A 23,696-nucleotide genomic window follows, 5' to 3' on the forward strand; every position below is an offset into this window, starting at 1 on the left:
CTCAAAATACAGATTTCACTTCAAAGTGAAAGCATCTGTGAAAAGGCAGAAACAAACCTGTACTACTTTTAACTCTAGCTTTCTCCTTTTTAATGTGCCTTCCCATTTTCCTGGCATCTGAGCACCTCACAGTCTTAATTATTTATTATATAGTTATTCCTGCTAGTAGAAAAGAACAGCTAGGTGTGCACAAACCTGTCACATGCTAAAGGTGACTTCTGCCTGAAGAACTTTGTAGAGCAGATCTGTGAATCAACACTAGGACAGAGAAAGTTCCTTGGTGTAGCTGCTCAGTGTGTCTGGATTAGCAAAATGGTTGGATTATCAGCCATAATAGTTACTTATAAGTTAACGCAAACTTCAGCAGAACCTGAACTTCAGCCCACATCCCTCTACCCTCTGACAGGCCCTGTAACTTGAGCCTAAAAGTACCAGTTAATTCGATCTAGAGGTTATGTGGACTTAAGTCAGTTTAGGAGCAGAGCTCGTATTGCAGGTTGTGCAACCAGCTCAGGCAAGACAAGCCTGAGTAATGCTCAGGATCCTACTTGGAATCAGAGCGTGTCAGTGCCCATCAAGACAGCATGGCACAAGGATCTTTAAATTAATGCGAATACAGCAATATTTTATCTAGTGAAGAGGCACTTGCTTAGGTTACCATGCTGATACGGAGAATCAAACCACAGGTTAAGCCTAGTTAAAGCCCATGACAAGCATGTGGGGATTGCAAATTCTTATTTTGGATGAACAACAACTGTAAAAGGCTGTCTTTGCCTTTAGCTGTGGGAACTCTGAATTGAAGGAATTTAGCTGTGTTCATACTACAGTGCTGTGCAGGCTCTCTGGCTGTATTCAAACTCATTCTTGTGTCTCATGCAAAATGATGCAATTCAGTGGCTATTTACCATTTGGACACAGGGCTTGAAAACAACCAAATAATATTTTGAGGCAAAACATAACATAGTGAGAAAGTTAAATATTCCAGGCAATCTAAAAATGTGGGTCTTAAACACCATATTATGTATCAAGATGAAACTGCCAGCCTTAGTTAAGGTTTCTTTAATGTATTTTTATCCAATTGTGGCTGACTATAAAATACTGTTGGTCTAAAAAATGATTAATTGTGACTTGACAGTGGTTACCCCTTTTGCCAAACTGGTTAATATTGTCAGGTCCCAAGTTTTCCCACTGCTGTTTTTCAGTGGGTGGTGTTTAACTGGGCTGTTGTTGTTCATCTCTCCAGTCAAAATGTGCCCCAACAGAGAACTCTGTCTACAGTAAATGCCCACAGCTTCTCCTCAGTTTTGCAATGGCTGTGGCATTTTTCTATAGGATTGCACACTAATGCTTGTGCCTTTTCATGAGCCCCCCTTCTAAGTTTACATTGCATGTTTTCGTTTTTTTTTAAAAGGAATTGGCTAAGAGGACTCCCTCTAAGCATCCTGACCACCCAGCTGTCCAGAACGCATTGCAGGCAATGAAGACAGTGTGCACAAATATCAACGAGACCAAGAGACAGATGGAGAAACTGGAAGCCCTTGAACAGTTGCAGTCCCACATTGAAGGATGGGAGGTACGTAGGACTATCAAGCTCCCTGGAGACAGTTGACTACACAGTTTAATGGGCTGAAGTTTAGTGACTCATATACTGTGTATTGAGATTTCTGTTTAAGTGCTGTGTCAATGCTCTTAAAGGTGTGGGTGGCATCACTCTGAGTTTAGAATTTAGTGTTTAGTTTGGATATGCAGGCTGCTGCTAAATTATAGCAGAATAAAGAGATTATAAAAGAAAGCAAGATGCTAGAGCTAGAATGGACTGAAACATCAAATAGGCATCTCTCATTTGAAAGATAAATGGGTCTAGAAGATGACATCAGGACTGCTCTGTATCTTGATGAGATTTCCATTTCTACAAGTCTTTAGTTTTCTCAGGAGCTATGAAAGTTAACTCACTTAGCTTCATATGCAGATTTCCTGTATAAAAAAATAAAGGTTAGCTTAACAAGCATTGGATTAGAAAACAACTGGTATATTTGTGGTTTTTTGAGCTAAGTTGCTCACAGATATGTTTTTAATGAGTTGTTTGTCAGTAGGTGGGTCTGTGTAGGTAGAAGCATTTACTGTGGAAGGGAGAAAAAGAAGAGAGGAAAAAATTGAATGTGAAGCTTGGGAGAGGAGGAAAATCTGTAAAAATAACTACACAGTAGAAATACTTGTGTGCAAAGGGTTGGCAGCTTATCTTGTGATGGCTTTAGATGAGGTCCTTGAATCAGTAGAATTGGAAGACTGGGAACTACACCATGGGGAGTCAGTAGTGTTAAATGGTCTCATGGAGAGAAAGGCATCGGCCTTTAGTGAGACTGACATTTAAAAAGTCGAGGCTGATCATTGCCAGCTGAAGATTTCTTAGTTGAGGACATTTTGTTAGAGGTCATGTAAACTTCCACATGCTTGGGCTCTTGGGTGCTCTCTGTGATTCTTCTGGGTTGTTTTTATCTTGTGTATGTTTTAAACCTTGCTCATTTTTTCCCTGAAGGATGTTCTTGGCATCCAGCTAAAGACATGAGCACAACCCAGATATCCAGCTGTGTATTTTTTGGATAGCAAACTCAGCAAACAAGGTCATACAATGTTCTATATAGCAAGACTTCCAGAAGCAATTAAAACCATGTCAGGTTCAATGCAGCTCAGGGGTTATCTAGGCAAGAGGCATGGTTTGAACTCTGGAGCCTGAAGCTTGACTATTAAAGGGTCCATGATGCCATAAATGAGGTGGTGTCCAAAGTTACTGCTTTTTTTTTTGGGGGGGGGAAAGAGGTGGGCAGGAGGGTTAACTTATCTATAGCAACATTCTGGGGCTGAAAAGCCTTTCAGATTTTTTTGGATAGACTGTTTTATATGAAAGTCATCTAGGTCACTCAGCTTAAAATTTTAACAAGGAAGAAGTGTGTTTTTTCCTCCCAGGAAACTGTGGAACATTTCTAAATTATTCTAGTGGTATATTAAAAAGAGGAAAACTAGATTTATGCATCACAGATACCTGCCAATGCTCAACATGTTAGCATTTTTTTCTTGCTTAGATGTAAATAAGTTTGAAACTGATTGACAGTTTCCTGTCTTGGGTTTCAGCAGTGCTAGGAGTCTTGTAAATTATTACTCTAGAGCAAAGTGCTATTTTTTTTCAAATAACTGGTTTTCGTTTTTCAGATGCATTTGACAATTTATTCCTAATGAGAAGGGCTCCTAACTTCTATCTATGGAAAGCTGTAATTGCTGAATTAAATAAATTTCTAGATTAACAATGCAGTGATACAAGCCACAGAATTAGCTGTAGGAGGAAGTCTAGAAGGCAAATTTTTGCCTATTTTTAGCTTGTCTGACAGCAGCCTCTGCTATGAAATAGAAAATTTCCTTTTTCCATTAGTATGGATATGGATTCTGATCCACTGGTGCCCTTTATATATGGTTTTACACCATACATACTAATTCAAGAAAGTGTACAGCTCCAACATGGTATTTCCAACATGAAGAGCAATGTAACATCGTGTTGCTTCTGCAGTGTCTCTTCTTCTTGCTCTTGGGAGCCATCTGTAACTCCACTAAGAACACTAGTTAGTTTTTAGACTATTTTCCTCTGTTAAACATTGTTTCTTAAGCATCTCCACCCTCCAGTCTGCACCTTTTTCTCTAATACCACTATCACCACCACACACAGCATATACTGGTATCACCCTGTCACTAACTTTCTGAGACAGATTATGAGGGGATATGTTAATGTAGGCCAGGTCTGGAAAGCTGCTGAAGGCCTGCAGCTTAGTCAGAGGTCTGTTCATCAGAATGAACTCTGCTCAGATTCATTCTTTTGGAATGCACAGAATGATTGTAGATGTATGTTATGGATTAGTTTCAAGCAAGTCAATTTGATTCTGGTTAATCCTTCTGGGAAACATAGATTAGTTGAAAAAAAAGAGGAAAGAAAAGTAGAGGGTGCATGAGAAGGTCAACTTTTGTATACAGTTAATGAAGAACAAGTTAATATGCTATTTCTATTAATTCAATATTGATTTTTCTGTGGGGAGAGCTCCTCCTCATGGGTTCTTGTGAATTATTTTTACTGAACAATTACTACATATCTCCAAATTCTTCCAGTCTGAAATGCATATGAAAGCAAAACCCCCATGACAGAACAGCATGTAAGACATGTTAGTGCTTAGGCAAATCAATCATTTTATGACTGGCTGTAAATTGCAATTCTTCTAGCTGTGATGCTCTTTTCCTTCCCCTCCACTCGTGCAATTTAGTCCCACTTAGAAAGGTGAGAAAACCTGTGTTGTCTCTGAAAACATCAAATAAATCTTCTTACTCTGTTTCTTACTGTTGAAAAACCTCTCAGATTGGTATAAATGGGAAGTAGCTATATTAACAGCAAACAGGAAATGCATGAACAGTGTTTAGATACCATCACGATGGGTCTGATGGAAAAACAGATTCTTAGATTTTAGGGTGAGAAGCAACCATTGCAGTAATTTGCTTTCACTTCCTGCACAAAGTAGGCCAGATAATTTTACCAAGTGATCCCTGTGTCGCTAAAAGATTTACTCCAATTAGTGATGTCCCTGTGCTCAGTGCTTTTGCTGTCTTTGGGTATCTCTCAGAAAATTAGGTACTTGATGCTGAAGTGCTCTGAAGCCTTGATTTCTCCATGGGCAAACCACATGAGGAGTATGCCTTTATGTTGTACAGTCAGTTGGTTTCTGTTCCTATTTGTGTATGTGCTAGTGGGCCTTGGGGTCATAATTCAGAGATACAGTGATTTCTCCTGGAGATAGTAACAGGTCATTTTCAAAATAATAATTGCTCATTTCTGGCTCTGCATTAACTCTTTCTGTAAAATTAAGAAAATAAAAATGTTATCAGGACAGCAGATGGAACTATTGCATCTAGCTAGTTTCTGCATCTTTCTTTCCTGAATGTATAGAAACACACATGTGAAACACAAGTTGATGCTGCATACTTGTCAATCTTTAAAGAATAGCTACTTCCTTGTTAACTTAACAAGACGTGGACAGCACAGCTGGCAAGGTTTAATTTAGAAAACAATGTAATCAGAGCTTCATTGACACATTTAGAGTAACTGCATTGCATTTAGAAAGGCTGACTCAATTCAATGATTTCTTCTAAATAGCCTGATGGCAGCAGACTGTACCTTCCTTAAAAAAACCCAAAAACACAACAACCCCAAAAATGAGAACAAAAGGCCAGTCACTCACGCAGTGTCTGAAATCTTTCAAACAAATCCTTCTGGGGTGACTTTCTAGATGGAGCTGCTTTTCATGCCTATGCACAGCAATGTCTTCAGTTTCTTTAAGTGGATGAATTGTGTTTTACAATTGTTTGGGTATTATTTGTGATTATAAAGTTAATGGACCTTTGGAAATCAAGCAGTTTTGTTAATAATGGAAGGCTTGCTATCAGAGTAATTTATTTTTTCCAGTAAGACTCAAGGCCATGGGTTGTATAATCTAACTTTCTGGATGCTGACTGTGGAAGACAGTTAACATTTACTCTTAAGTTGTTCTTCCTTCCAATTCAAAAAAACATGTAAAATCTGTAAAATGTAAAAAAGCAGTGTGCCCAAGTGGCCAAGAAGGCCAATGGCATCCTGGCCTGTATTAGAACTAGTGTGACAAGCAGGACCAGGGAGGTGATTTCTAATACAGGCCAGGATGCCTTTGGCCTTCTTGGCCACCCCCGAACCCAGCATCGTTGAGGCCACACCTCGAATACTGTGAGGACACTTGGAGTTTGTCTGTTCCAAGAGCAATCCAGGACAGTCCTATAATTGTTTTTCATTTGGGCCCAATTGCTTTGGTCCTGTTTAAAGGATGGTATGATGACTTTTCTTAGGAATGATCTGAGGAACAGTTTGGGGAGTGGTTTTGGAGTGATCTACTGTGGTTTTCAGCTTCTGGGCATCCTCATGGGCTGCAGTGTGTTGAGTACCAAGCTCAGTTATCTCCAGGGCTGTCTGGTGCCATGGTGTGCACATGGCAGCCAGCATGTGTTCAGGACTCAGCCTCTTGTTTCATAGTGTGCTTCTAACTTGCATGTGTTTATTAGTACTCCAGAAGGGAGAGCACCTTCTAACAAGAGCTGAAGATACATATCATGAGATGATTTTGCAGAGAGTTGGTTAATATTAACATATGACATTATCAGAGCTGCAATGTTAGGGAAATACCATTATTCTTTCATAAAACATTCCTAAATCCATCACTTGTGATACTTGCAATGATAGCTCACGGTATGAAGGGAAGACTAATGGTCTTGAGAGACTCACAATACAGCTGCTGTGAAAGAATTCTTCAGGAAACAGTCTCCTGGTGCTTAATAGGAAAGATTTATTGTAGTGTATGAGGACTCAAAAAAAAATAATATTTGTAATCCAGAGAAAACATGATGTGTTTAGTTGCATTAAGAAATTGAGGACTTCCTCCTTGTAAGTGCGTCAGCTATTTTACAGTTTAATGATAGGCAGATGAAATAACTGTAGCATTATAGTAAAAACCCTTTGTTGTGCACACACACAAACTGTTAAAAATAAATAATATCTCTTTTCTATGTTTCAGGGGTCAAATTTGACAGATATCTGCACACAGCTCTTGCTCCAAGGGACTTTGTTAAAAATCTCTGCAGGAAATATCCAGGAGAGAATGTTCTTTCTATTTGATAATCTACTGGTGTATTGCAAGAGGAAATCCAGGTGAGTCTCTCTGTCTTTACTGTTTTATAATGGGACCATTTGGAAGTCTTGTAAGTAGAAAGTATGATGAGCTACTGATCACTCACTGCTCCCTGTTGTTCTGCAGGGCAGAGTCACAGGTGTGACTTTATTCTTTACTTTTGCTATTATTTAAGACTATATGAGGAAGATGTCACTGTATGGTAGGATAAATATGCCAGATAGTGATGGGGTCCTCACCTTGAGACGTGCACAGTCCACAGACAGAAGCTGATACAGTGCAGAAAAACATGGAGTTTTACAGCTGGAAAGTTTCCCAGAGCAGCTGGGTCTCTAGGAGTGATGTGAAGAAGGAGGGGCTTTGCCAGCTTTCTTTGTGAGGTTATTCCAAGAAGAAGAGGGTGACATTTAAAATGACACAAAGTTGAGAAAGGGGAAAGTGGAAGACTAAGGAAACATTAAAAAGATGCAGGGCACAGAGGAGTGCGGAAGACACAAAGATTAGCAAGTTGCTGTTCAGGATTTGCAACCCACATGTTCTGTGCATTGTCTTCCTTTCACAGTAACAGTTTTTGCATCATTCCACCTTATAAAACTGCTCATTATTAAAATAGCACGGGCAGTGTGGAGAGCTACTTGCTTCTACAGAAGTTATACTGTATTCCGGTTCTTAAGCTTTTCACCTTCACAGTTCCAGTCTTATTCTCATGTATTGGTCTTTTCTGAATTTGCAATGCATTCTCTACACTCCAGGTTCTCCTACTGCTCTCATTTCCTGGAAAATCTTCCCCCTTCTTCAAATTACACTTCTTTTCTGCTGGTGGCCAGGTAGAACTTCTCAAAAAACAGTGTTCTCTCCAAAGAAAATTCTCATATCTCAAAACCTGGCTTTATTTCCCAGTTTTTTGTTCAATTTAAATTTTGGAACCATTAAGCTGGGAAAAATGCCAGTAATGTTAATTTATTTTATGAGGATAATGCTGAAACTATACAACATAAATACAAATCACTAGGTAAGATTGATATTAGAAATTATTAGAATATAATCTAAACATTTAAAATAGAGAAGAAATTTATAGACTTCCATCTTACGACTTTTTAAATTATCTAACTGCAACATTCTGACTCTTCCAAAATGAAGCAAGAAAGATTAAACATTTTATTTTGACACTTCACCACATTTGTCAAAATCCAAACTTCCGTATGAAAGAGTTCAAAAATGTGTGACTTTGAACAGAAAACTGTTCCTTACCAAAAAACCCCAAACTATGAGATATGTAATGTTTTATTTCTTCAGAGCTCTCAGAAACTGGTTTTCTAGTCTGTTAGCAGTTCAGGTTAGCTTAGCCCCTCTGTGCTGTCCAGGCATTTTTCCCAGAGTACGAAGATTTAGAAAACAAAATGTTCCACTGCCTTTTATGCAACTCTCTGTTTTTGTACAGGAGATATGACTGAGCTACCCTGGGTAGTCTGGCTTGATTTTGGAGAAGGCTGCTGTAACACTTTGGATTTCTCAAAGGATCAATATTGTTTATCTTTGTCTAATAATGTAGCATGAACTAATGAAATGTCCAGAATTTGATTTCCATTAAAAAGAAGAATATTTTATGAAGTCTGCTGGGAATTGCCTAATCTAATAGATGTATTTTGGGATTGCTTAGCAACTTTAATTTTGGATATTTCTCTTGTCTAGCTGCTATTTATAATGAATTCAGGATGGAAGTGAATGTCTATCCAGTTTTGCTGGTGTGATCATTTGGCCAGCTGCTTGACAAACAAATGGCATGTTAGTGGGACACAGATTTTGGGAGGAAAGAAACCAACAACAACAGCACAATAACAACAAAACAAAACAAAAACAACAACAAAAAACCCAAACAAACAAACAAAAAAACACCAACAAAACCAAAACAAAAAAACCCACAAAACCCAAAAACAAAACACCAAAAACTGCCTCTGATCCTAATTTGAAACTGAATGACTTGGTTCTTATCTCACTTATACTGTGCTTACCTTGTACTTTTTCTTGATTGAAAAGTGCAATCAGAATTCAGGCCTCATCTTTGATAAGTAATCAACAATGCAGATAGTTCAATTTAGGCATCTTTTCACAATAGCAAAAATGAGGAGTAGCATTGTTGAGACCAGTTTAAGATGTGTTTAGAATCAGAATTAGATCTGTGATTTTAGATCTAAGACTTCAATCTCATCTTGTGCAGAAGCTTAGGGAAGTCTGACAAACTGATGACAAAGATTTTCAGGGCTGAGTAATGTTTTGTGTTTTTAGCAGGATCATAGACTGCTGTTTAAATTGAATCCTGATGTCAGGAACAATAAGTTTCATGTGGGGAAATGGGCTGAGTATTTAAAGAGTTTCACTAAGGCTGCCAGGACAGCTTTTCTTCTGACTCGCCACGGCCATCCTTAGGAAATTACCTAATAGCTGTAAGATCTTAATCTGTGTCACTCAGATTGGATCTCAATAGATGGTCCTCACTGAAGGTATATTTGTCACTGAAGTTGGTTCTAAAAGGAAAAATTGTTCAGAAAAACTTGGTGACTCTCTTCTCACCTCAGTTTATAACAGATATTTAAATTTTACAGACATTTTCTCCCCCAGCTGTCTCTTATTGCATTATTCTTTGAATCTTATGAGCTTCTGGCAAGTTGCCACAGCAGTCCCTTCACTGTACAGAGCTTGGATACTTGCCATCTCAAGTGATGATCATTTGACCAGTTTTGGCTCACATAGCAGTGTTGTTCTTAGATATTAAACCTCAGCAGGTGTCAGTTGGATAGCTTTAAACCTCTTCTAGAGATAAAAATCAGAACATAAATAGCAATGAAAAGTACTTTCCCAAAATTTTTTTATGCAACACTTCAACAGAGATGCAGTAAAGCCTATGGATAAGGATGTAAACTTTAGTGCCAAGTCACCACAGCAGCACTTTCACAAATGCCACATACAGGGATATTTAATTTGTGTATGACAGACCATGTGGCACTAGCCTCTTGACATATTTCGTTTCAAATTTGAAACTGAGTACACATACCACAAATTTATCAAAGCTGTAGGCAAACAAAGGAGGCAAATGCAACTTGGTGCCAGGTGATATTGCAGTTTTCATCCCAAAGCCACGTGCAGTTCAGCTGTACTGGCATTGCAATCAGTTAGTCATTAAGAATGTAAATCTTGAAGGCATCCCAGTCTTCACATAATCTTGCAAAATAAGTTCTTTATCACTGTACTAACCCTGTTTTATGCTTATCTTTGTGAGCTGTTTGAGTATTCAATTATCTGAAATTAGAGATACGGTCAAATACCACAGAGCACTACAGTGGAATCTTTTTTTTACAGTCGTATCTCAGATTGATTTATGCATCTGTATGTTACGGTATTTGCTGATGTGGTGCTAACAGTCTAAATCCTGATTGCAGAGTTACTGGGAAAAAACCCTCTAAAAGGACAAAGTCAATCAATGGGTCCCTGTACATCTTCAGGGGCCGCATCAATACAGAAGTCATGGAGGTGGAGAATGTGGAAGATGGAACAGGTAAGAGACCAAATACTGTCTTTCAACAATACAGCAAATCTGGGTCTTGTGTGGAATTTCATACAGAAGTACTCATCCATCTCCTTTAATGAAGTCTTAAGGAAGCTATGTAACTTCTAATACCTTCGTTATTAGACCAATTGACATGGTTGAAAACTGGACCTGCTTTTAGTCACTGGTCTTTCATTCTGCAATGACCTTAGGAAGAATTTGTGTAGCCCGAAGCTTGTCTATTTTTCCTCCTAATCCAAATTAATTTAGTAAAAGATACTTTATCTTCTTTCCATCCTTTCTTTTCTTACATCTTAAGCCTTTACAGCTATAATAACAGAACTTCTGGATCTTCTCATTTAAAATACTACCAAATATTAGTCTTGACATCAAATCAGCAGCCTGGAATGTTGTATGGGAATGCAGTATGGGAATGCAGTTTTGTGATGATTCTTGTGTTTTGGCATGGGCAGGGAAGACTGGATGGGTTTCTGATTTCATCCACAAAGGCCAGACCATCCCCTGCTCCTATTGTGATAGGATAGGAATTAATATTACGTCCTTTAAACAGTTGACATTTAAAGAGTTCCCATGTCCTGTGAACAAAAATTCTTGCAGTGCAAGAAGTTAGCTTGTCCCCAGAAAGTTAGAAACAAAGAACCTGCACAAACATAATTGATTTTTTTTTTTTAGTGATGTCATCATATTTAAAATAGTTCTTCTGAGGTGAAATTATAAAGTGTCCCTCTTAGGAGTAAAACATTCAAACAGGCTGGCCATAGATACTTCTACTAATATTTGTATTTGTAGAGGAGTAAGAAACAACCGGTAACTCTGATGCATGAGGAGCACCTCCAGAAATCAAACCTTTCAAAGAAGAACATTTTAAGTAAGGTGTCCCACACTGATTTGATTAAAGTAGCAGGCTTCTGTTCACCCTGTGTGTTGTGTTTGGGTTTTTACAGCAGATTACCACAGCAACGGCTACACTGTGACAAATGGCTGGAAGATACACAACACAGCCAAAAACAAATGGTTTGTCTGCATGGCCAAGACTGCAGAGGACAAACAGAAATGGCTGGATGCTATAATCAAGGAAAGGGAGCAGAGAGAGAGTAAGTGGACAGTGTTTTTAAATGCACTGAATAAACCTGCATGGCAAGGAGAAATGTTTATGCATGCATAAGTAGCTGAGAAAAAGAAAAGGTTTCAATTTTTCCTCTATGGGAAGAATGAAATTTTACTCTTAATGACAAAGTGACAAAATCAAAGTGATTTAAAATAAATATTTCTGAATGTGTATCTTGGGGTTTTTATGGACTTGTGTTGGTATATGTATAAAATATTTTTATTTGCCAGAGTCAGTTACGTTGATGATGATTGAGTTACTGTAAAACAATTACCTTTAATCAATTTAATTATTTAATATTTTATTTAAAAAGAAGATAAAATTGTATTTGTATTTGTCCGTAAAAGGAAAGAAGAAAATCCAGCAAGTAGCCTTTTTCCAGAGGCAACAACACAAACTCGGCCTCCATGATCTTCAAATAAACAAAACAATTCATGGAGAAGAACTTCAGAAATATTATGCTCAGGCTGAGCACAGTTTCAAATGCATTCAGTTGCTTGTCACTTCTATCTTTTCTTGTGGAATGGAACAAAACCCAATCTTATCTTCAGATGGTGTTGCATAATAGAAGCAAGCTCACAAAACCATGAATCAGGGTTGGTGATAAAAGTTCTGAGTTCCTTTAACAGTCTTTCACAAGTGACCCTGCTTCCCTGTTTGCTCAATGGGAAAAATAATAGCTATTGCCAGAGGAAATGAAACTTATTTTAAAACATTCTCTACCTGACTTTTAGAAATGGTTCCTCTCTCTGCATGTGCAGCTCCAGTAAAGATGTAATTCCTCATCTGTTCTAGTATTGAAAGAGGTCAGAAAAACAGACCATATCTAAACGAGGAGCATGAGATTATGGGCAGGTGACTGAAATAAATATTAGGAAGGGAAAAGAACTATTACTTAATAGAAAGTTTCTCAAAGTTTTCCATGCAGCATTGGCTAGGAAGTGGGGGTTTTTGGATGCTTTTTGTCCTATGGTTTTATGACGTGGCAGCTGATGACAAGGCACTCAGTATAAGCACATTTATTCTGGCAGAGATTCCAGGCCTTATTGGAAAGTCTCCTTTGGACCAGAATACTTGCAAAGTCAGAGATATCAGTATTTGTATTAGAGCACTTGGGGAAGTTCCCAATCCTGTAGGATGAGTTGGGTAGAACGTGCATTCCAGTCTGCCATTTACACCAGAGCCTGGGGAATTCACTGATGTAAGACCAGCAGGAAACATGTATCCTGTTACACAGGCTGTTTTCTTTCACAAGTTCACATTGCAAATTCACCCTAGCCACACATGTCAGCATTCACATGGAGTTGCATCACAGTATTGGGGAAAGAAAGGGATGGAAGAATAACAGCAATAAGCCAGGGCATTTTGCAAAGCCAAAACCTTTAACCATATATTGGACACAGGAAGGAAATACTGTATTTGAAAGACAAAAGGTTTTGCAAGTCTAATTTCTGGAACATGCATTTCAAGCCTCTAAAACAAGTGCATTAAGCATTTTCTTAAAGCTAGAAAGCAGCTCTGATGGTACAGAAGGCTATTAATTAATTTCAGTGTCTTACCATAACCCAATAGGATTTATGTCCCGTTAGGGTGAGCTGCTCTCTCAAAGAATGTACAGCTTTCATTTTCTAGCCTTCCACTGATCACATAAATTCTGCCCAATGTCAATCTCTGTAAAAATTAGGCATGTGAGTACAGGACCAATTCATGCTGCCTGTTTTCAAGCTAATCTTAGAGATGTCTAAAATCTGTGCCGCTATTTTGGACTTGAGTTGTCCAGATTTGCAAGTTCTAGAGTAGCATAACCAGAAAACGAAATTATTTGTTCAGGCTCAGAAGAGACAAATCACCTAAAGCAGCAACACAGCTTTTCTCATGTGCTGTCCTTCTAAAGCAACTTGCAAATCTAAAGGGGAGAGGGCCATAAAATGCTGGTTATGACAATAGTTGTAACACAGGCATCTACTGTTTCCAGAGATCATGATCCTGACTCTAGCAATTTTGAAGTTAGCTTGAGCTATGTGGAAACTCATACAAAGTGGACTTGAATTTTTTTCTATATCCAATTATCTATAATTCCTTAAATCCTTCAGTATTTTTTTTATTGCCTAGATAATATGATTGTCTGCCTGTATTTTTCGTCTAGGGGTATTAGTAAATAGACTATAAATAAGAAAGGATGAGAAAATAATGTTCCTGTCTAGTTTTTATTTGTTTAAGAATGTTAACTTGATTTCAACAGTTTTGTATTTTGGCTTCAAGCATTAGAACACTCAAAAAGTCTTCTGCTCTGTCAAGCATTTAGCTTTCTTGAACAAGTCTTATGCTGGCAGTTGTTTCAGGGTCAAAAGTGAAATTGCAACAGGAAATCAGTTTCAGGTGGTGTGTGTTTTATCTTGCTCTGTCTGGGACTCTCTGTGTTCTATAAACCATTCTACTTTGCGTTATGTGATGTGTTAAAGCTACTTTTTTAAATGGAGAAGAAAAGCTGCAAGCTTCTCATTGGTGTTAAACTCACCAGTGACAGTTTTGTACTTGAATAAATAGATTCCCCAATTTGTCCCAGTTAATTTGTGTTTCTACAACTTTGTCTGTTTGGCCTCAGCTTTGGACTTCGAGCAAACACTTTACCTGATGTTAATGATCTGATGGAAATTGTGCTTGTATTCCAGGCTTGAAACTGGGAATGGAGAGGGATGCCTATGTCATGATTGCAGAGAAAGGAGAGAAGCTGTACCAAATGATGATGAGCAAGAAAGTGAACCTTATCAAGGATAGGAGGAGAAAATTAAGTACTGTTCCCAAGTGCTTTCTTGGCAAGTAAGTAGCATTTGAATTGAAAAGGCCCTTTCATACCAGCTGAAATAACGGACTCTGGATTTTCTGGATATGGCATTGTAAGGTCAAATCAGATGTGCTTTGATGCAGCTTAATTGAAAAGGTCACAACCCCCATTTCAATGGTGATTTATTAAAATTAATAATTGATTTCTACTTTACAGCATACACAGGCTGTATATGGCAGCTCATCCAATTGTACAGGAACTTGTAACAGCTGTTTCAAATCAGCAAAAGGAGTATGAAAAAAATATCCTAACTCCCACCAGCTCAGGGCTATTGGTGGCCTAACCTTTATCCTCTTTTGTGTACAAGCAATTGCTTACCAGGTGATGTTTAAATCCAGCAGAACTGTCCAAGTCTCATGATTGAATCTACAAGTTTCCTGTTTGCCAGTGTAACAGACAGAAAAGAAGTTTTGTGCATCAGGAGACCTGATACACATATAGGGCTTTATTAGCTGGAAAAACATTTTTCGCTTGGGCTAGATATTACAAAATAATTCTTAAGAATGACATGTATGAGGCAATGGAAGAGAGACCCCATGGATCAGAGATTAGATATGATACCAGAGGGGCTGTTGTAGGGAAATGGCACACAGGGAGACACATTATTTGACCTGAGAAGACTTTTCCACTTCAGCTGTTTATGATTGCAGTGATCAGCTGTGGGAGAAAAACTGGTTCCAAGAGACAGATTATCCATTCATTTCCCTTCCCTCCCCTTGGTCTCTCTAAGTGCATTTTGTAGGCAGCATTCCTTGTGTACAAGGTGTGGAAATGATGCATTACCTTTCTGCCTGACAACTTGGTAGCATAGGCTGGTGATATTTCAGCTATTAAAAAAATCCTTGGTTTTAGAATTGGTTGTTTTTTTCTTCTCACCACCACCCCCCCTTAATTTCAGAGGTATGGTTGGGGGACAGTGTCCTGACTTGCATGCCAGATGAGATGTGAGCATGGCAGTGCTGGGAAGTGAGGATACACTCAGTTACACTGGAGAACTGCTTAGGACAAGATAAGCAAACTAATCAAGCTTTGCAATCCACTTTTTGAGTTGCTGAATTTTTAGCAGCAGTCCAGTGTGCACTTAAAAGACCTCTTGGAATATTTCTGGGTCATACACTTTTCAGTGCTTATAAAGCCTTCAGAGCAAATGATTACTGATTTTGCTTATGAATCAAATGCCACAGAAGTCTTAAAATAGCTTTTAAGAAAACCATGCCATGGTTCTGAAGCTTCAGGGCTGTGAGAGTAACATTCAGTTCTTTTCCTTTCTCAGCTCACAATTTCAGGCTTTAAAGACCACCTTATATTTACAATTCAAATAAACTCAAAAGGACACAGTTCTAACTAAAAGAAGCAGGAAAGCTAACAGAGTAGCAGTGTTCCACAGGTTTTGGGCAACTGTTTAAGTGCTGTACACTGCCATGGACCCATTGCACTTGATGGAAAAATGCATAGCAACTGGGCATCTCCTGTGTGTACTTGACATGATTCCGGTCCTTGGTCAGCATGTCTGTGGTGGGGCACTCCCCAGAGTCTGTGTCTTGTGCTATCAGTAGTGAGTGTGTGTCATTCACACTTTTCCTCCCTCTGCAGTGTATATTCTGTTTCAGCTTTTAAATACTTCTAGGAACAGTTCGGAATCACTGGGAAATTGAGAATGAGCTCTCCTTAGGAGATAGAGTCTGATTCATCACCACAGTGCTCTGGCTTTAGGACTTTCACAGAATTCTGCTGCTTTCCATGGGACTCCCCTGGCAGAGTTGGATAGATGCTGCTGCTTGTTCTACACTATAGCAATTACAGAGTAGGCCCTCAGCAAACCAGAGTTTTCAGTATCTAAGTTGTTGTTGTACTAAAGGCAGAATGTAGATGCTACCTACAGCTTAGATGAGTCAGCTCTGATAAACATGAAGAGACTAAAAATATTTCATTTAGAGCCCACAAGTGGAGGCATGGATGCTGGTTTTGATAAGCAGCAACCCTCTGCACATTGGCAAGCACCCAGATAGTTTATTGAACTCAGATTGCCTGTATGTTGCTCTACTTTCATTTATTCCTTTTGTTGTTATCTATGAATTTAACACATTTCTAGTATAATCACTAATTAACCTGGCAACTGACTCAGCCCCCCAGGGCTTTGGCAGTGCTATATTCATCAGGCTTGCAATGTCTGTTTTTCTGTACTTACTGTTTCTGAGTAACATCCTACATATCTATCAATTTTTGGCCTTTATTCTGCCCATGTGTGCAGTTCTGCCCCTCACCAGAGAGAGGTTTTGTTTTGTGCTGCATGAGCAGACAGACTTAGCACTTTTGTCTATAAATTAGAATCACCATTTATGTATCTGCCAGGCACCAACTCCAGTAAATGACCTGAAATTAACCTGTCAATGGGTCTTGTGCTCTCCCTTACTGCTCTGTGCTTGAATTCAGTAGGTTGACTCTTCTGTCCTAAGTATTGCTGTGATTTCATGAAAGCCAGTGTAGTTACACCACTGGAGGGGAGGTAGGGGGTCAGCAGGCAGAAATCAGACCCAGTGAAGAAAGGTGAGCATGTGAAACTAAGATCACAAACACTGCTTGGCAGGATGAAGAGCCATAGCTTGGGTAGAAGTAGCTGTTTTCTCTGCCGTCCAACTTACTGTTGTTAAGGTCATCAGTTAATCTTGTTTTCCTTTTCCCCCTTGGATTTCTGGATGGCTCAATAAAGTTAGGATTTGCAGCATCTTTATAAATCCAGGTAGCTGGTGTTTCCTTTTGAGTGGATGCTAATTATGATGAGCTACTGGGAATGGTGAGAAGTCACAGACAGGAGATCTAGATCTTCTGCAGAACATTTCCTCCAGAAATGTAGGAAACCAAGCCACCTAGTAAAGGTGTCATCACTTTCAACAGTTTTCATACTTGCTTCAAGGAGGGAATCTGCTGTGGTTGGCTGATGACTTGCAGAGGCATCTATCTACTTATATTCAGAGTGCAAAGGCTAATTGTTTCTGTTCTGCTTCCCCCTGCAGTGAGTTTGTATCATGGCTCACAGAGATTGGAGAGATAAGCAAACCAGAGGAAGGGGTCAACCTGGGACAGGCACTATTGGAAAATGGAATTATTCATCATGGTGAGTGTTCCATGCCATAAAGAGATGTCAGAATTCAGTGATGCCCTGGAAATGAGGGTGGAAAACTGAGTCCAGCTTTTCACATGGTATTCAGATACTTTACTGTACCATACCCATCAACTCCTCAAAATGTTTAGTAACTTTTGGGATTAACAAGTGGGCAAATTTATATCATGAAAAGATGACTTTGCTATCTTGAAGGTGTTTATGCCTGCAGTTGTTTGATTTCTCTGCAACATCTTTGTGGTGGATTATATCAGATGTACATTCTTTTGTACTTTGTGTGTTTGAAAATCTGTAGAGCTCAATAAATACAGCTCTCCATGTGAGACATGAGCAAACAGAGGGTAGTTGAGCAGTGCTCTTTTAAAGCAGGGCACAGGTACAAATAGAGTGAGGGACTCCAGGTGATGGCTCACGCTTTCTGATGAGAGTGCTTATGATAAAGAAGAGAGATGCTGGAGGGTTTGTTGTGGGATTTGCTCTTTCCAGTTAATTTGGCAAGAATGTCTGACTTTCAAGCAGTGATGCACTGTATTTCTTCTTCACACCCAGCAGAAGGCCCTGAAGTGTTGTCATGGAAGGGGTATTTCAGAAGAGTAGGATAATGCATACAAAGTGTTGCATGACCAAAGTAGCACAAGATGCTTGTTTGAAAATTTTCTGTGCTATCCTTGTTTCTACTAAAATAAGATCTTTCTCCAGATTACATCCTTTAAACCCAGATTTGTCCTGCTGTTGCCTGTTATTTTCATATTACCGTATGCAGACAAAAGAACACAGTCATATTTTAGCTAAACAGCAAATGCCCCAATCTCAACTGTCAGGTGAGTTTAGCTGCAAAATGCACATTAAAGGAGTAAGGTATATAGGTCTTAAGTCACCAGTGGTCTACATTTCCATACAATCTCTTGGCAACCAGTTTAAATAGGGGAGCCATTTAATTAGGCTAGTCTTGCATTAATCTTGGTAACTCGGCACCACAAACTTGTCTTGCAGGTGACAATAACACTGTTAAGAATTTACATGTTATCTTCTTTTAATTAACATATAGAGAAATCTAATATGATCAGTACCATAATCCTTCATGTACATCTACTTCCACCAGCAGGTACCAAGGTGTACTTCCGGCTGCATTCAGACTTTGAAGGGCTTTGAGCATGAGCTCAACAGCTCTGAATGTTTTTGAGTACTTGGCCCTTGTGGCTTTGGAGAACTGAAACACTCTGGCTCTAATGTGTAGGGATTCCCCTTTGGATGGAGAATGGTCTTTTGCACTCACACAGGTACTTGCCTGTGTTCTATATGTGTATACTTGCACTGTTGGTACAAAAAGCTCTTGCCTCAACTTCATACTTTGACACTTTCAACAGTGTCCTTTTCTCTAAACACAAACTTACAGCTCAAAGAACATTGTGCTGTTACATTTACTGGTCCCTTATTCAAATGATCTGAGTACCATGCATCTGGTTTGGTTTTAATGTTACCTTTAGTGAGAGTTCCTGATGTTAGTGTGTCCAAGAACAGTTGTTACTAGACATTGGAAGATACTTGCAACTCTTCATTTACTTAAGGAAATATTCCTTGAGATTTTGATAAATCATTAGATATTAAAGTATCCCATTATGTGTCTCCTACTGTCTCAAGAACTTAAAACTTAAGCACCATAATGGAGCCTTTCCCCTATTCTGTGTTAGGCAATATCTTTTATCTTGTTTTCACTTGGCATAACGTTACTGTCAGGTGAAAACTGCTGATCTCTCAGCCTGTCTGAGAACCGTAGGAGATTGCTAAGTGCTGAGCTCTATGTGTATTATCACTCAATTTCCTCTCTATCTGCTTTAATTTTGGCTATTTTAGGGAATCAACATGATAGGGTAGAAAAGACTAATTGTCATACTGGTGTTTTAGTTTCAGATAAGCACCAGTTTAAGAACGAGCAGGTGATGTACAGATTTCGCTATGATGATGGAACCTACAAGCCAAGAAGTGAACTGGAAGACATCATGTCCAAGGTTTGCATTATCATTCTTCATTGGAACCTTGTGATTTACTTAAAAAGAGTTTGCTCTTCTTCTGAATGTTGTTGTCCTGTGGCACAGAAGATCCCTAATGCTGTTTTTATCTTTGTTATATTAAGCTATCCATCCTAATGCCATAGGAGACATTCACTCTAGGGAAAGAAAGCAGAGCTTAGCAATAAATAACAGTACAGTTGACACTGCTGATTACAATCCTAATATAGACACAAGAGGTCTTAAAAGAGAACAGCAGGACACAATATAGCATGTCTGCTCGAAATCTGGGCATTATGATTCAGGGAGATAGAGGAGATCAATATTTACTGCTGTTCCAGATAATTGTATGTCAAAATATTTCAGTGGATCCTGTATCTGCCCATATACCTTCTAATAAATTGAATTTCTTCTTACGGACATCAGTTCATGGGTTAATTGTGGTAAAGTTTTCATGGAGAAAATGTTGGAATAGAGGTGATTACAGATAAAAGAAGAGATTTTTCAGCTTCTGGAGGCAGGGAAAGAAGAATGAATGTTTGACAGAAAGGATAAGGGAACTGTTTTGAAAAACAGTTAATCAATAGATAACTCCAGCTGAGTAGAGATATCAGTGTCCAAGTTTTGCTAGCTTTAGATAGTTAGTGTTTCTTGGAAGAGGAAAAACTGATAATACCATCCACCTTTCCTTCTTCAGGGTGTGAGGCTGTACTGCCGACTACACTGCCTGTATACTCCAGTGGTAAAGTAAGTTCATCTTCATGATTCCTTTGCATGTATTACCTGGCTTTGCTAAAAAGATTTCAGTAGCAACCTGTCATCCATCTTCTATCTTCTTACATACGGGCATTTTCTGCCCTTTCTTGGTTCTTTTACTACCTTTCTGTCTCCACAGTTTAGAACTATAGTTCTACTTCTGCTGGAGGATTTTGGAACTGGGTTCTTGCAGAGTGAAAGGCTAGTGTTACAGTCTTCCTGACATTTGCTTCCTCCATCAGTTGATGCGAGTTGTTAGCATGACACAAGTTATTTGTTTATACTGGCATTTTCTATGAGTTGATTAATAAGTGACTACTGGTTCAGGACAGATTGTACAGTGAGATTTTAGTTGCTGTATTATTTGGGTTGTAGAAAACTTAAACAGATGCTAAAGTGATGTAGACAGATTCCTGTGTGATGCTTGGATCCTTTCATTCAAGCTACCCTAAGCAAAAAACAATCTGAAGTGGAATAAAACTTGAAGCTCTAATTTCAGATGTTGTTGCTTTACTGTGACATCAGGGTAACATTTCTGGCCTGTCATGAAAACCACCTTGAGCTATGTGGGTGTTCTGTTTAGGTGTTTATGGTGGAAAATTAATAATTTTAATTTAGGAGAACCTTATTTTTTACCTACAAAAAACTGATGAGGAAGCAAAAAAACCTCTGGTGGGCATGGTGGGACTCCCAGATTCAACAAAACTAACCTCTTGTTCCTGAATTGTACAACAGATGTTTCACTGAGAGATGTCATTGTCATTCTAAAAGGTGCAGCAAAGATAGAGTTCATCAGTCATAAATTTACCTAATTAGATCTTTTTTCCCCAGAATAGCTGTTCTACAATAGTACAGATTTCAGTTAGCCTAAAGGGTATGAAGAGAGCAGAGAAGCGTGATGCAGCCCTTTGTAAGCAACACGGTTATATATGTACATATGCATGTGTGTGTTTGCACTTACATATTTCACCCCTTAAGACAGCAATTCACATGCAGAGTAGAAATAATGGTAAGTGAAGCTGAAAAAATGTCACCGACTTTAGGGTACTCACAAACTGAAGGGGGTGTAGTCCTATGTTCTAGGGAATCAACAAGGACAAAATAACTACCTGTAGGCCTAGCTTGTGCTGTTTTATCAATGTGCTTTTTTTTTTTGTAATAAAATCACAGCTGGAGAATCTTCTAATAGGATTAATCTTGTGTTAGTGACAGCATGAATCTAATCTGTGTATGACCACTGAAAAAGAGCAGACTTTCTGAAGTTTTAGGATCCTTCTGGATAAATTTCACTTTCTCAGCATGTTCAGGCTCTCCTTCCTGCCATTCTCTTTCCTACTCTCTTTTCCATTTATCTCCCTGCTAGAAAACTAACTCTACTAGGCTGTCATCCTCTCATGTCTTCTTATGTCTTTTTGCCTCTGACAAGCCTCATGTTAGCCTGGAGGAGCTAATTTTTAGCCAAGGTAGTTGTGCAAAGCCTATGGCTTTCTGCTCTGCCTTTAGACCACTGCTTTATCTGGCATCTTCAGACTGCTGATCCCTGTGATCATGCTAACAAGATTGATGAGGCCTGCTTTTCTGGTGAAACCTTACTTCTAGAAAGTCAGCAAAACTGCTTGGTGTAGCAGGTGGATGTGCCAAGAGGATCTAGAGGAATCACAAAGTTAAAAATTCAATTATTTTGTTGACAGCCTTGGAACATAATTTCGCTTAGTTGTCTTCCCTGGAAACTTGGGAGTTTCCGTGTAGCCTTTGCCTTTTTAATTTGATTTATTTAAACTCTGACATTGATCTACTTTGAGAATAAAATTATATGTCCCATTGGAAACAAAGCATGCTGCTTTGGGGGATGATACATAAAAAGTAAAACATTTTGAAAAATCTTAGGATGTAGAAGAACGTTCTGAATATGTCTGTGATCTACTTCTGGGAAGCTGTGAGGGTGGGAGAGCTTGCTCACACTTACATATGTGATAGACAATACTTCAGTGTGTAGATGGGCTAGACCCGGTGAAGAACAATCTATTTCTCTAGTTTCTGTGCAGCAGCAGCAAGGTTTTGCCAAAATTTCAGTGGTTCCCACATCTATATTTGACTATTCACCTGCAGCTCATGGTTCTGGATGACATTCTATGATTTGTGTTCGACTCTGGTTCATGTTAGATTGAAGTGGGGGGAAAATTCAGTGAGCTAATATTGAAATATTCATCCTGACAAGCATTTAAATACAAGCAGTGAAAGACTGGGCCCTGGACCAAGATCCGGGTGCCAGCTTGTTCAAAACTCCAGCTCTGTGTCAGCATCTGTGTGAAAATGTCGGGAGTTGCTTCGCACAATCTGGAAACCCCTACTCATTAGTACTCAATATTTTAATGCTGTGCTTTATTGTTCTGACATTTCTAAAGCACATTTTCTCAAGATAACAGTGTGAGAGGGAAAAACTGCCAGGCAAACTCCCACAGTTTTTGTGCTGGGTTTAGCATATTACTGGAAGACAAGGCAAAAAAATGCATGTAAGCACTATGAGGAAAGCTTTTGTTCTGAGAACACATCTCTGGAAATACTGTCATGTTTGGTTTGTTGGGTTGTTTTTTTTTTGTCCCAAGCTCTGAAATTCCTGCTTCCCTTTCTAATTTCTCACACCCTGCATTCTGCAAACACACCTTTCTGCTGCATTTATTTGCAAAAGCCAGTCACAACATATTTGTATCTGTAGATGATGAGTAAAAGGAAAACACGAGTAGGATGGATTTTAGATGGTGGTTTAATTTTAGAAAAAAGGAAATATCAAATGCTGGGGTGCTAATGGAGGAGACTGATCTGACAGAACCAAAGAATAAAGTCTTCTCTTGAGCTGCCATATCGACACATCCGGACTGTAAAACAGTCACAGTTGCTGTGAAAGTTTCCTTCCACAGTCATGGCCCTCAAGCTTGAAATACAAGGACCACCTCCAAGGGTGAGAGAGGAATTAATTCTTCATAGCCATTCAGCATTTGGCCTCTCTACTGAGGCTCTCAAGAAGAGGGAGCCAATTAATGCAAATTAATTGTGGTAAAGGCTTTTGTGATGTGGAACTAGGAACTGGATCAAGACCACCAAACTTATTTCACACGGGCCAGTAAACAGCCTTAGAATGGAAAGAGCTTTTCTTCTCTCATGAGCTGGATCAAATCCAGTGACCTGGAGGTGAAAGGTGACAGAGCCCGATGTCCTGAGCCACATAGTCTTCTCATATTTGTATCAGAATTCTTTCTAAGTAGTTTATGAAAGAATAAAAACTTCAATTATCTTCATGGCTCTGAGAAGAGGCATGGAAGAAAACTGCTAAATGCAGGAAGTTACAATAGGGTTTGTTTTCCTCATTTCAGGAACAGTGCTGCTCTCTACAAGGGCTGTGTGTGAGATGGTGCAAGTTGTGTTACAAGAGCTAACTACAACACTTTTTTTACTTACAATGGCTGAAATTATCTAATGCCATAAAAGAACATTGTGTTCTCTATTTGTATCTGGCAACTCTGTGATACTTTGCCAAGAAAGTAAAATCTG

General features: G+C 38.9%; 1 protein-coding gene across 1 annotated transcript in view; it reads left to right on the forward strand.

The window, feature by feature from the left end:
- The window catches only part of PREX1 (phosphatidylinositol-3,4,5-trisphosphate dependent Rac exchange factor 1), a 142,887-nt gene that overhangs the window by 80,431 nt on the left and 38,760 nt on the right, over nucleotides 1–23,696 (forward strand). Inside the window, exons 6-13 of the mRNA XM_051632880.1 lie at nucleotides 1,412–1,573; nucleotides 6,630–6,763; nucleotides 10,181–10,296; nucleotides 11,253–11,402; nucleotides 14,089–14,236; nucleotides 17,276–17,376; nucleotides 19,288–19,391; nucleotides 20,089–20,138. Coding sequence (XP_051488840.1) covers nucleotides 1,412–1,573; nucleotides 6,630–6,763; nucleotides 10,181–10,296; nucleotides 11,253–11,402; nucleotides 14,089–14,236; nucleotides 17,276–17,376; nucleotides 19,288–19,391; nucleotides 20,089–20,138 — 965 coding nt within the window. The remainder of the gene's footprint in view (nucleotides 1–1,411; nucleotides 1,574–6,629; nucleotides 6,764–10,180; nucleotides 10,297–11,252; nucleotides 11,403–14,088; nucleotides 14,237–17,275; nucleotides 17,377–19,287; nucleotides 19,392–20,088; nucleotides 20,139–23,696) is intronic.

This window comes from Apus apus, chromosome 15, assembly GCF_020740795.1.
Source record: "Apus apus isolate bApuApu2 chromosome 15, bApuApu2.pri.cur, whole genome shotgun sequence".
In the NCBI taxonomy this organism is placed as follows: Eukaryota; Metazoa; Chordata; class Aves; order Apodiformes; family Apodidae; genus Apus; species Apus apus.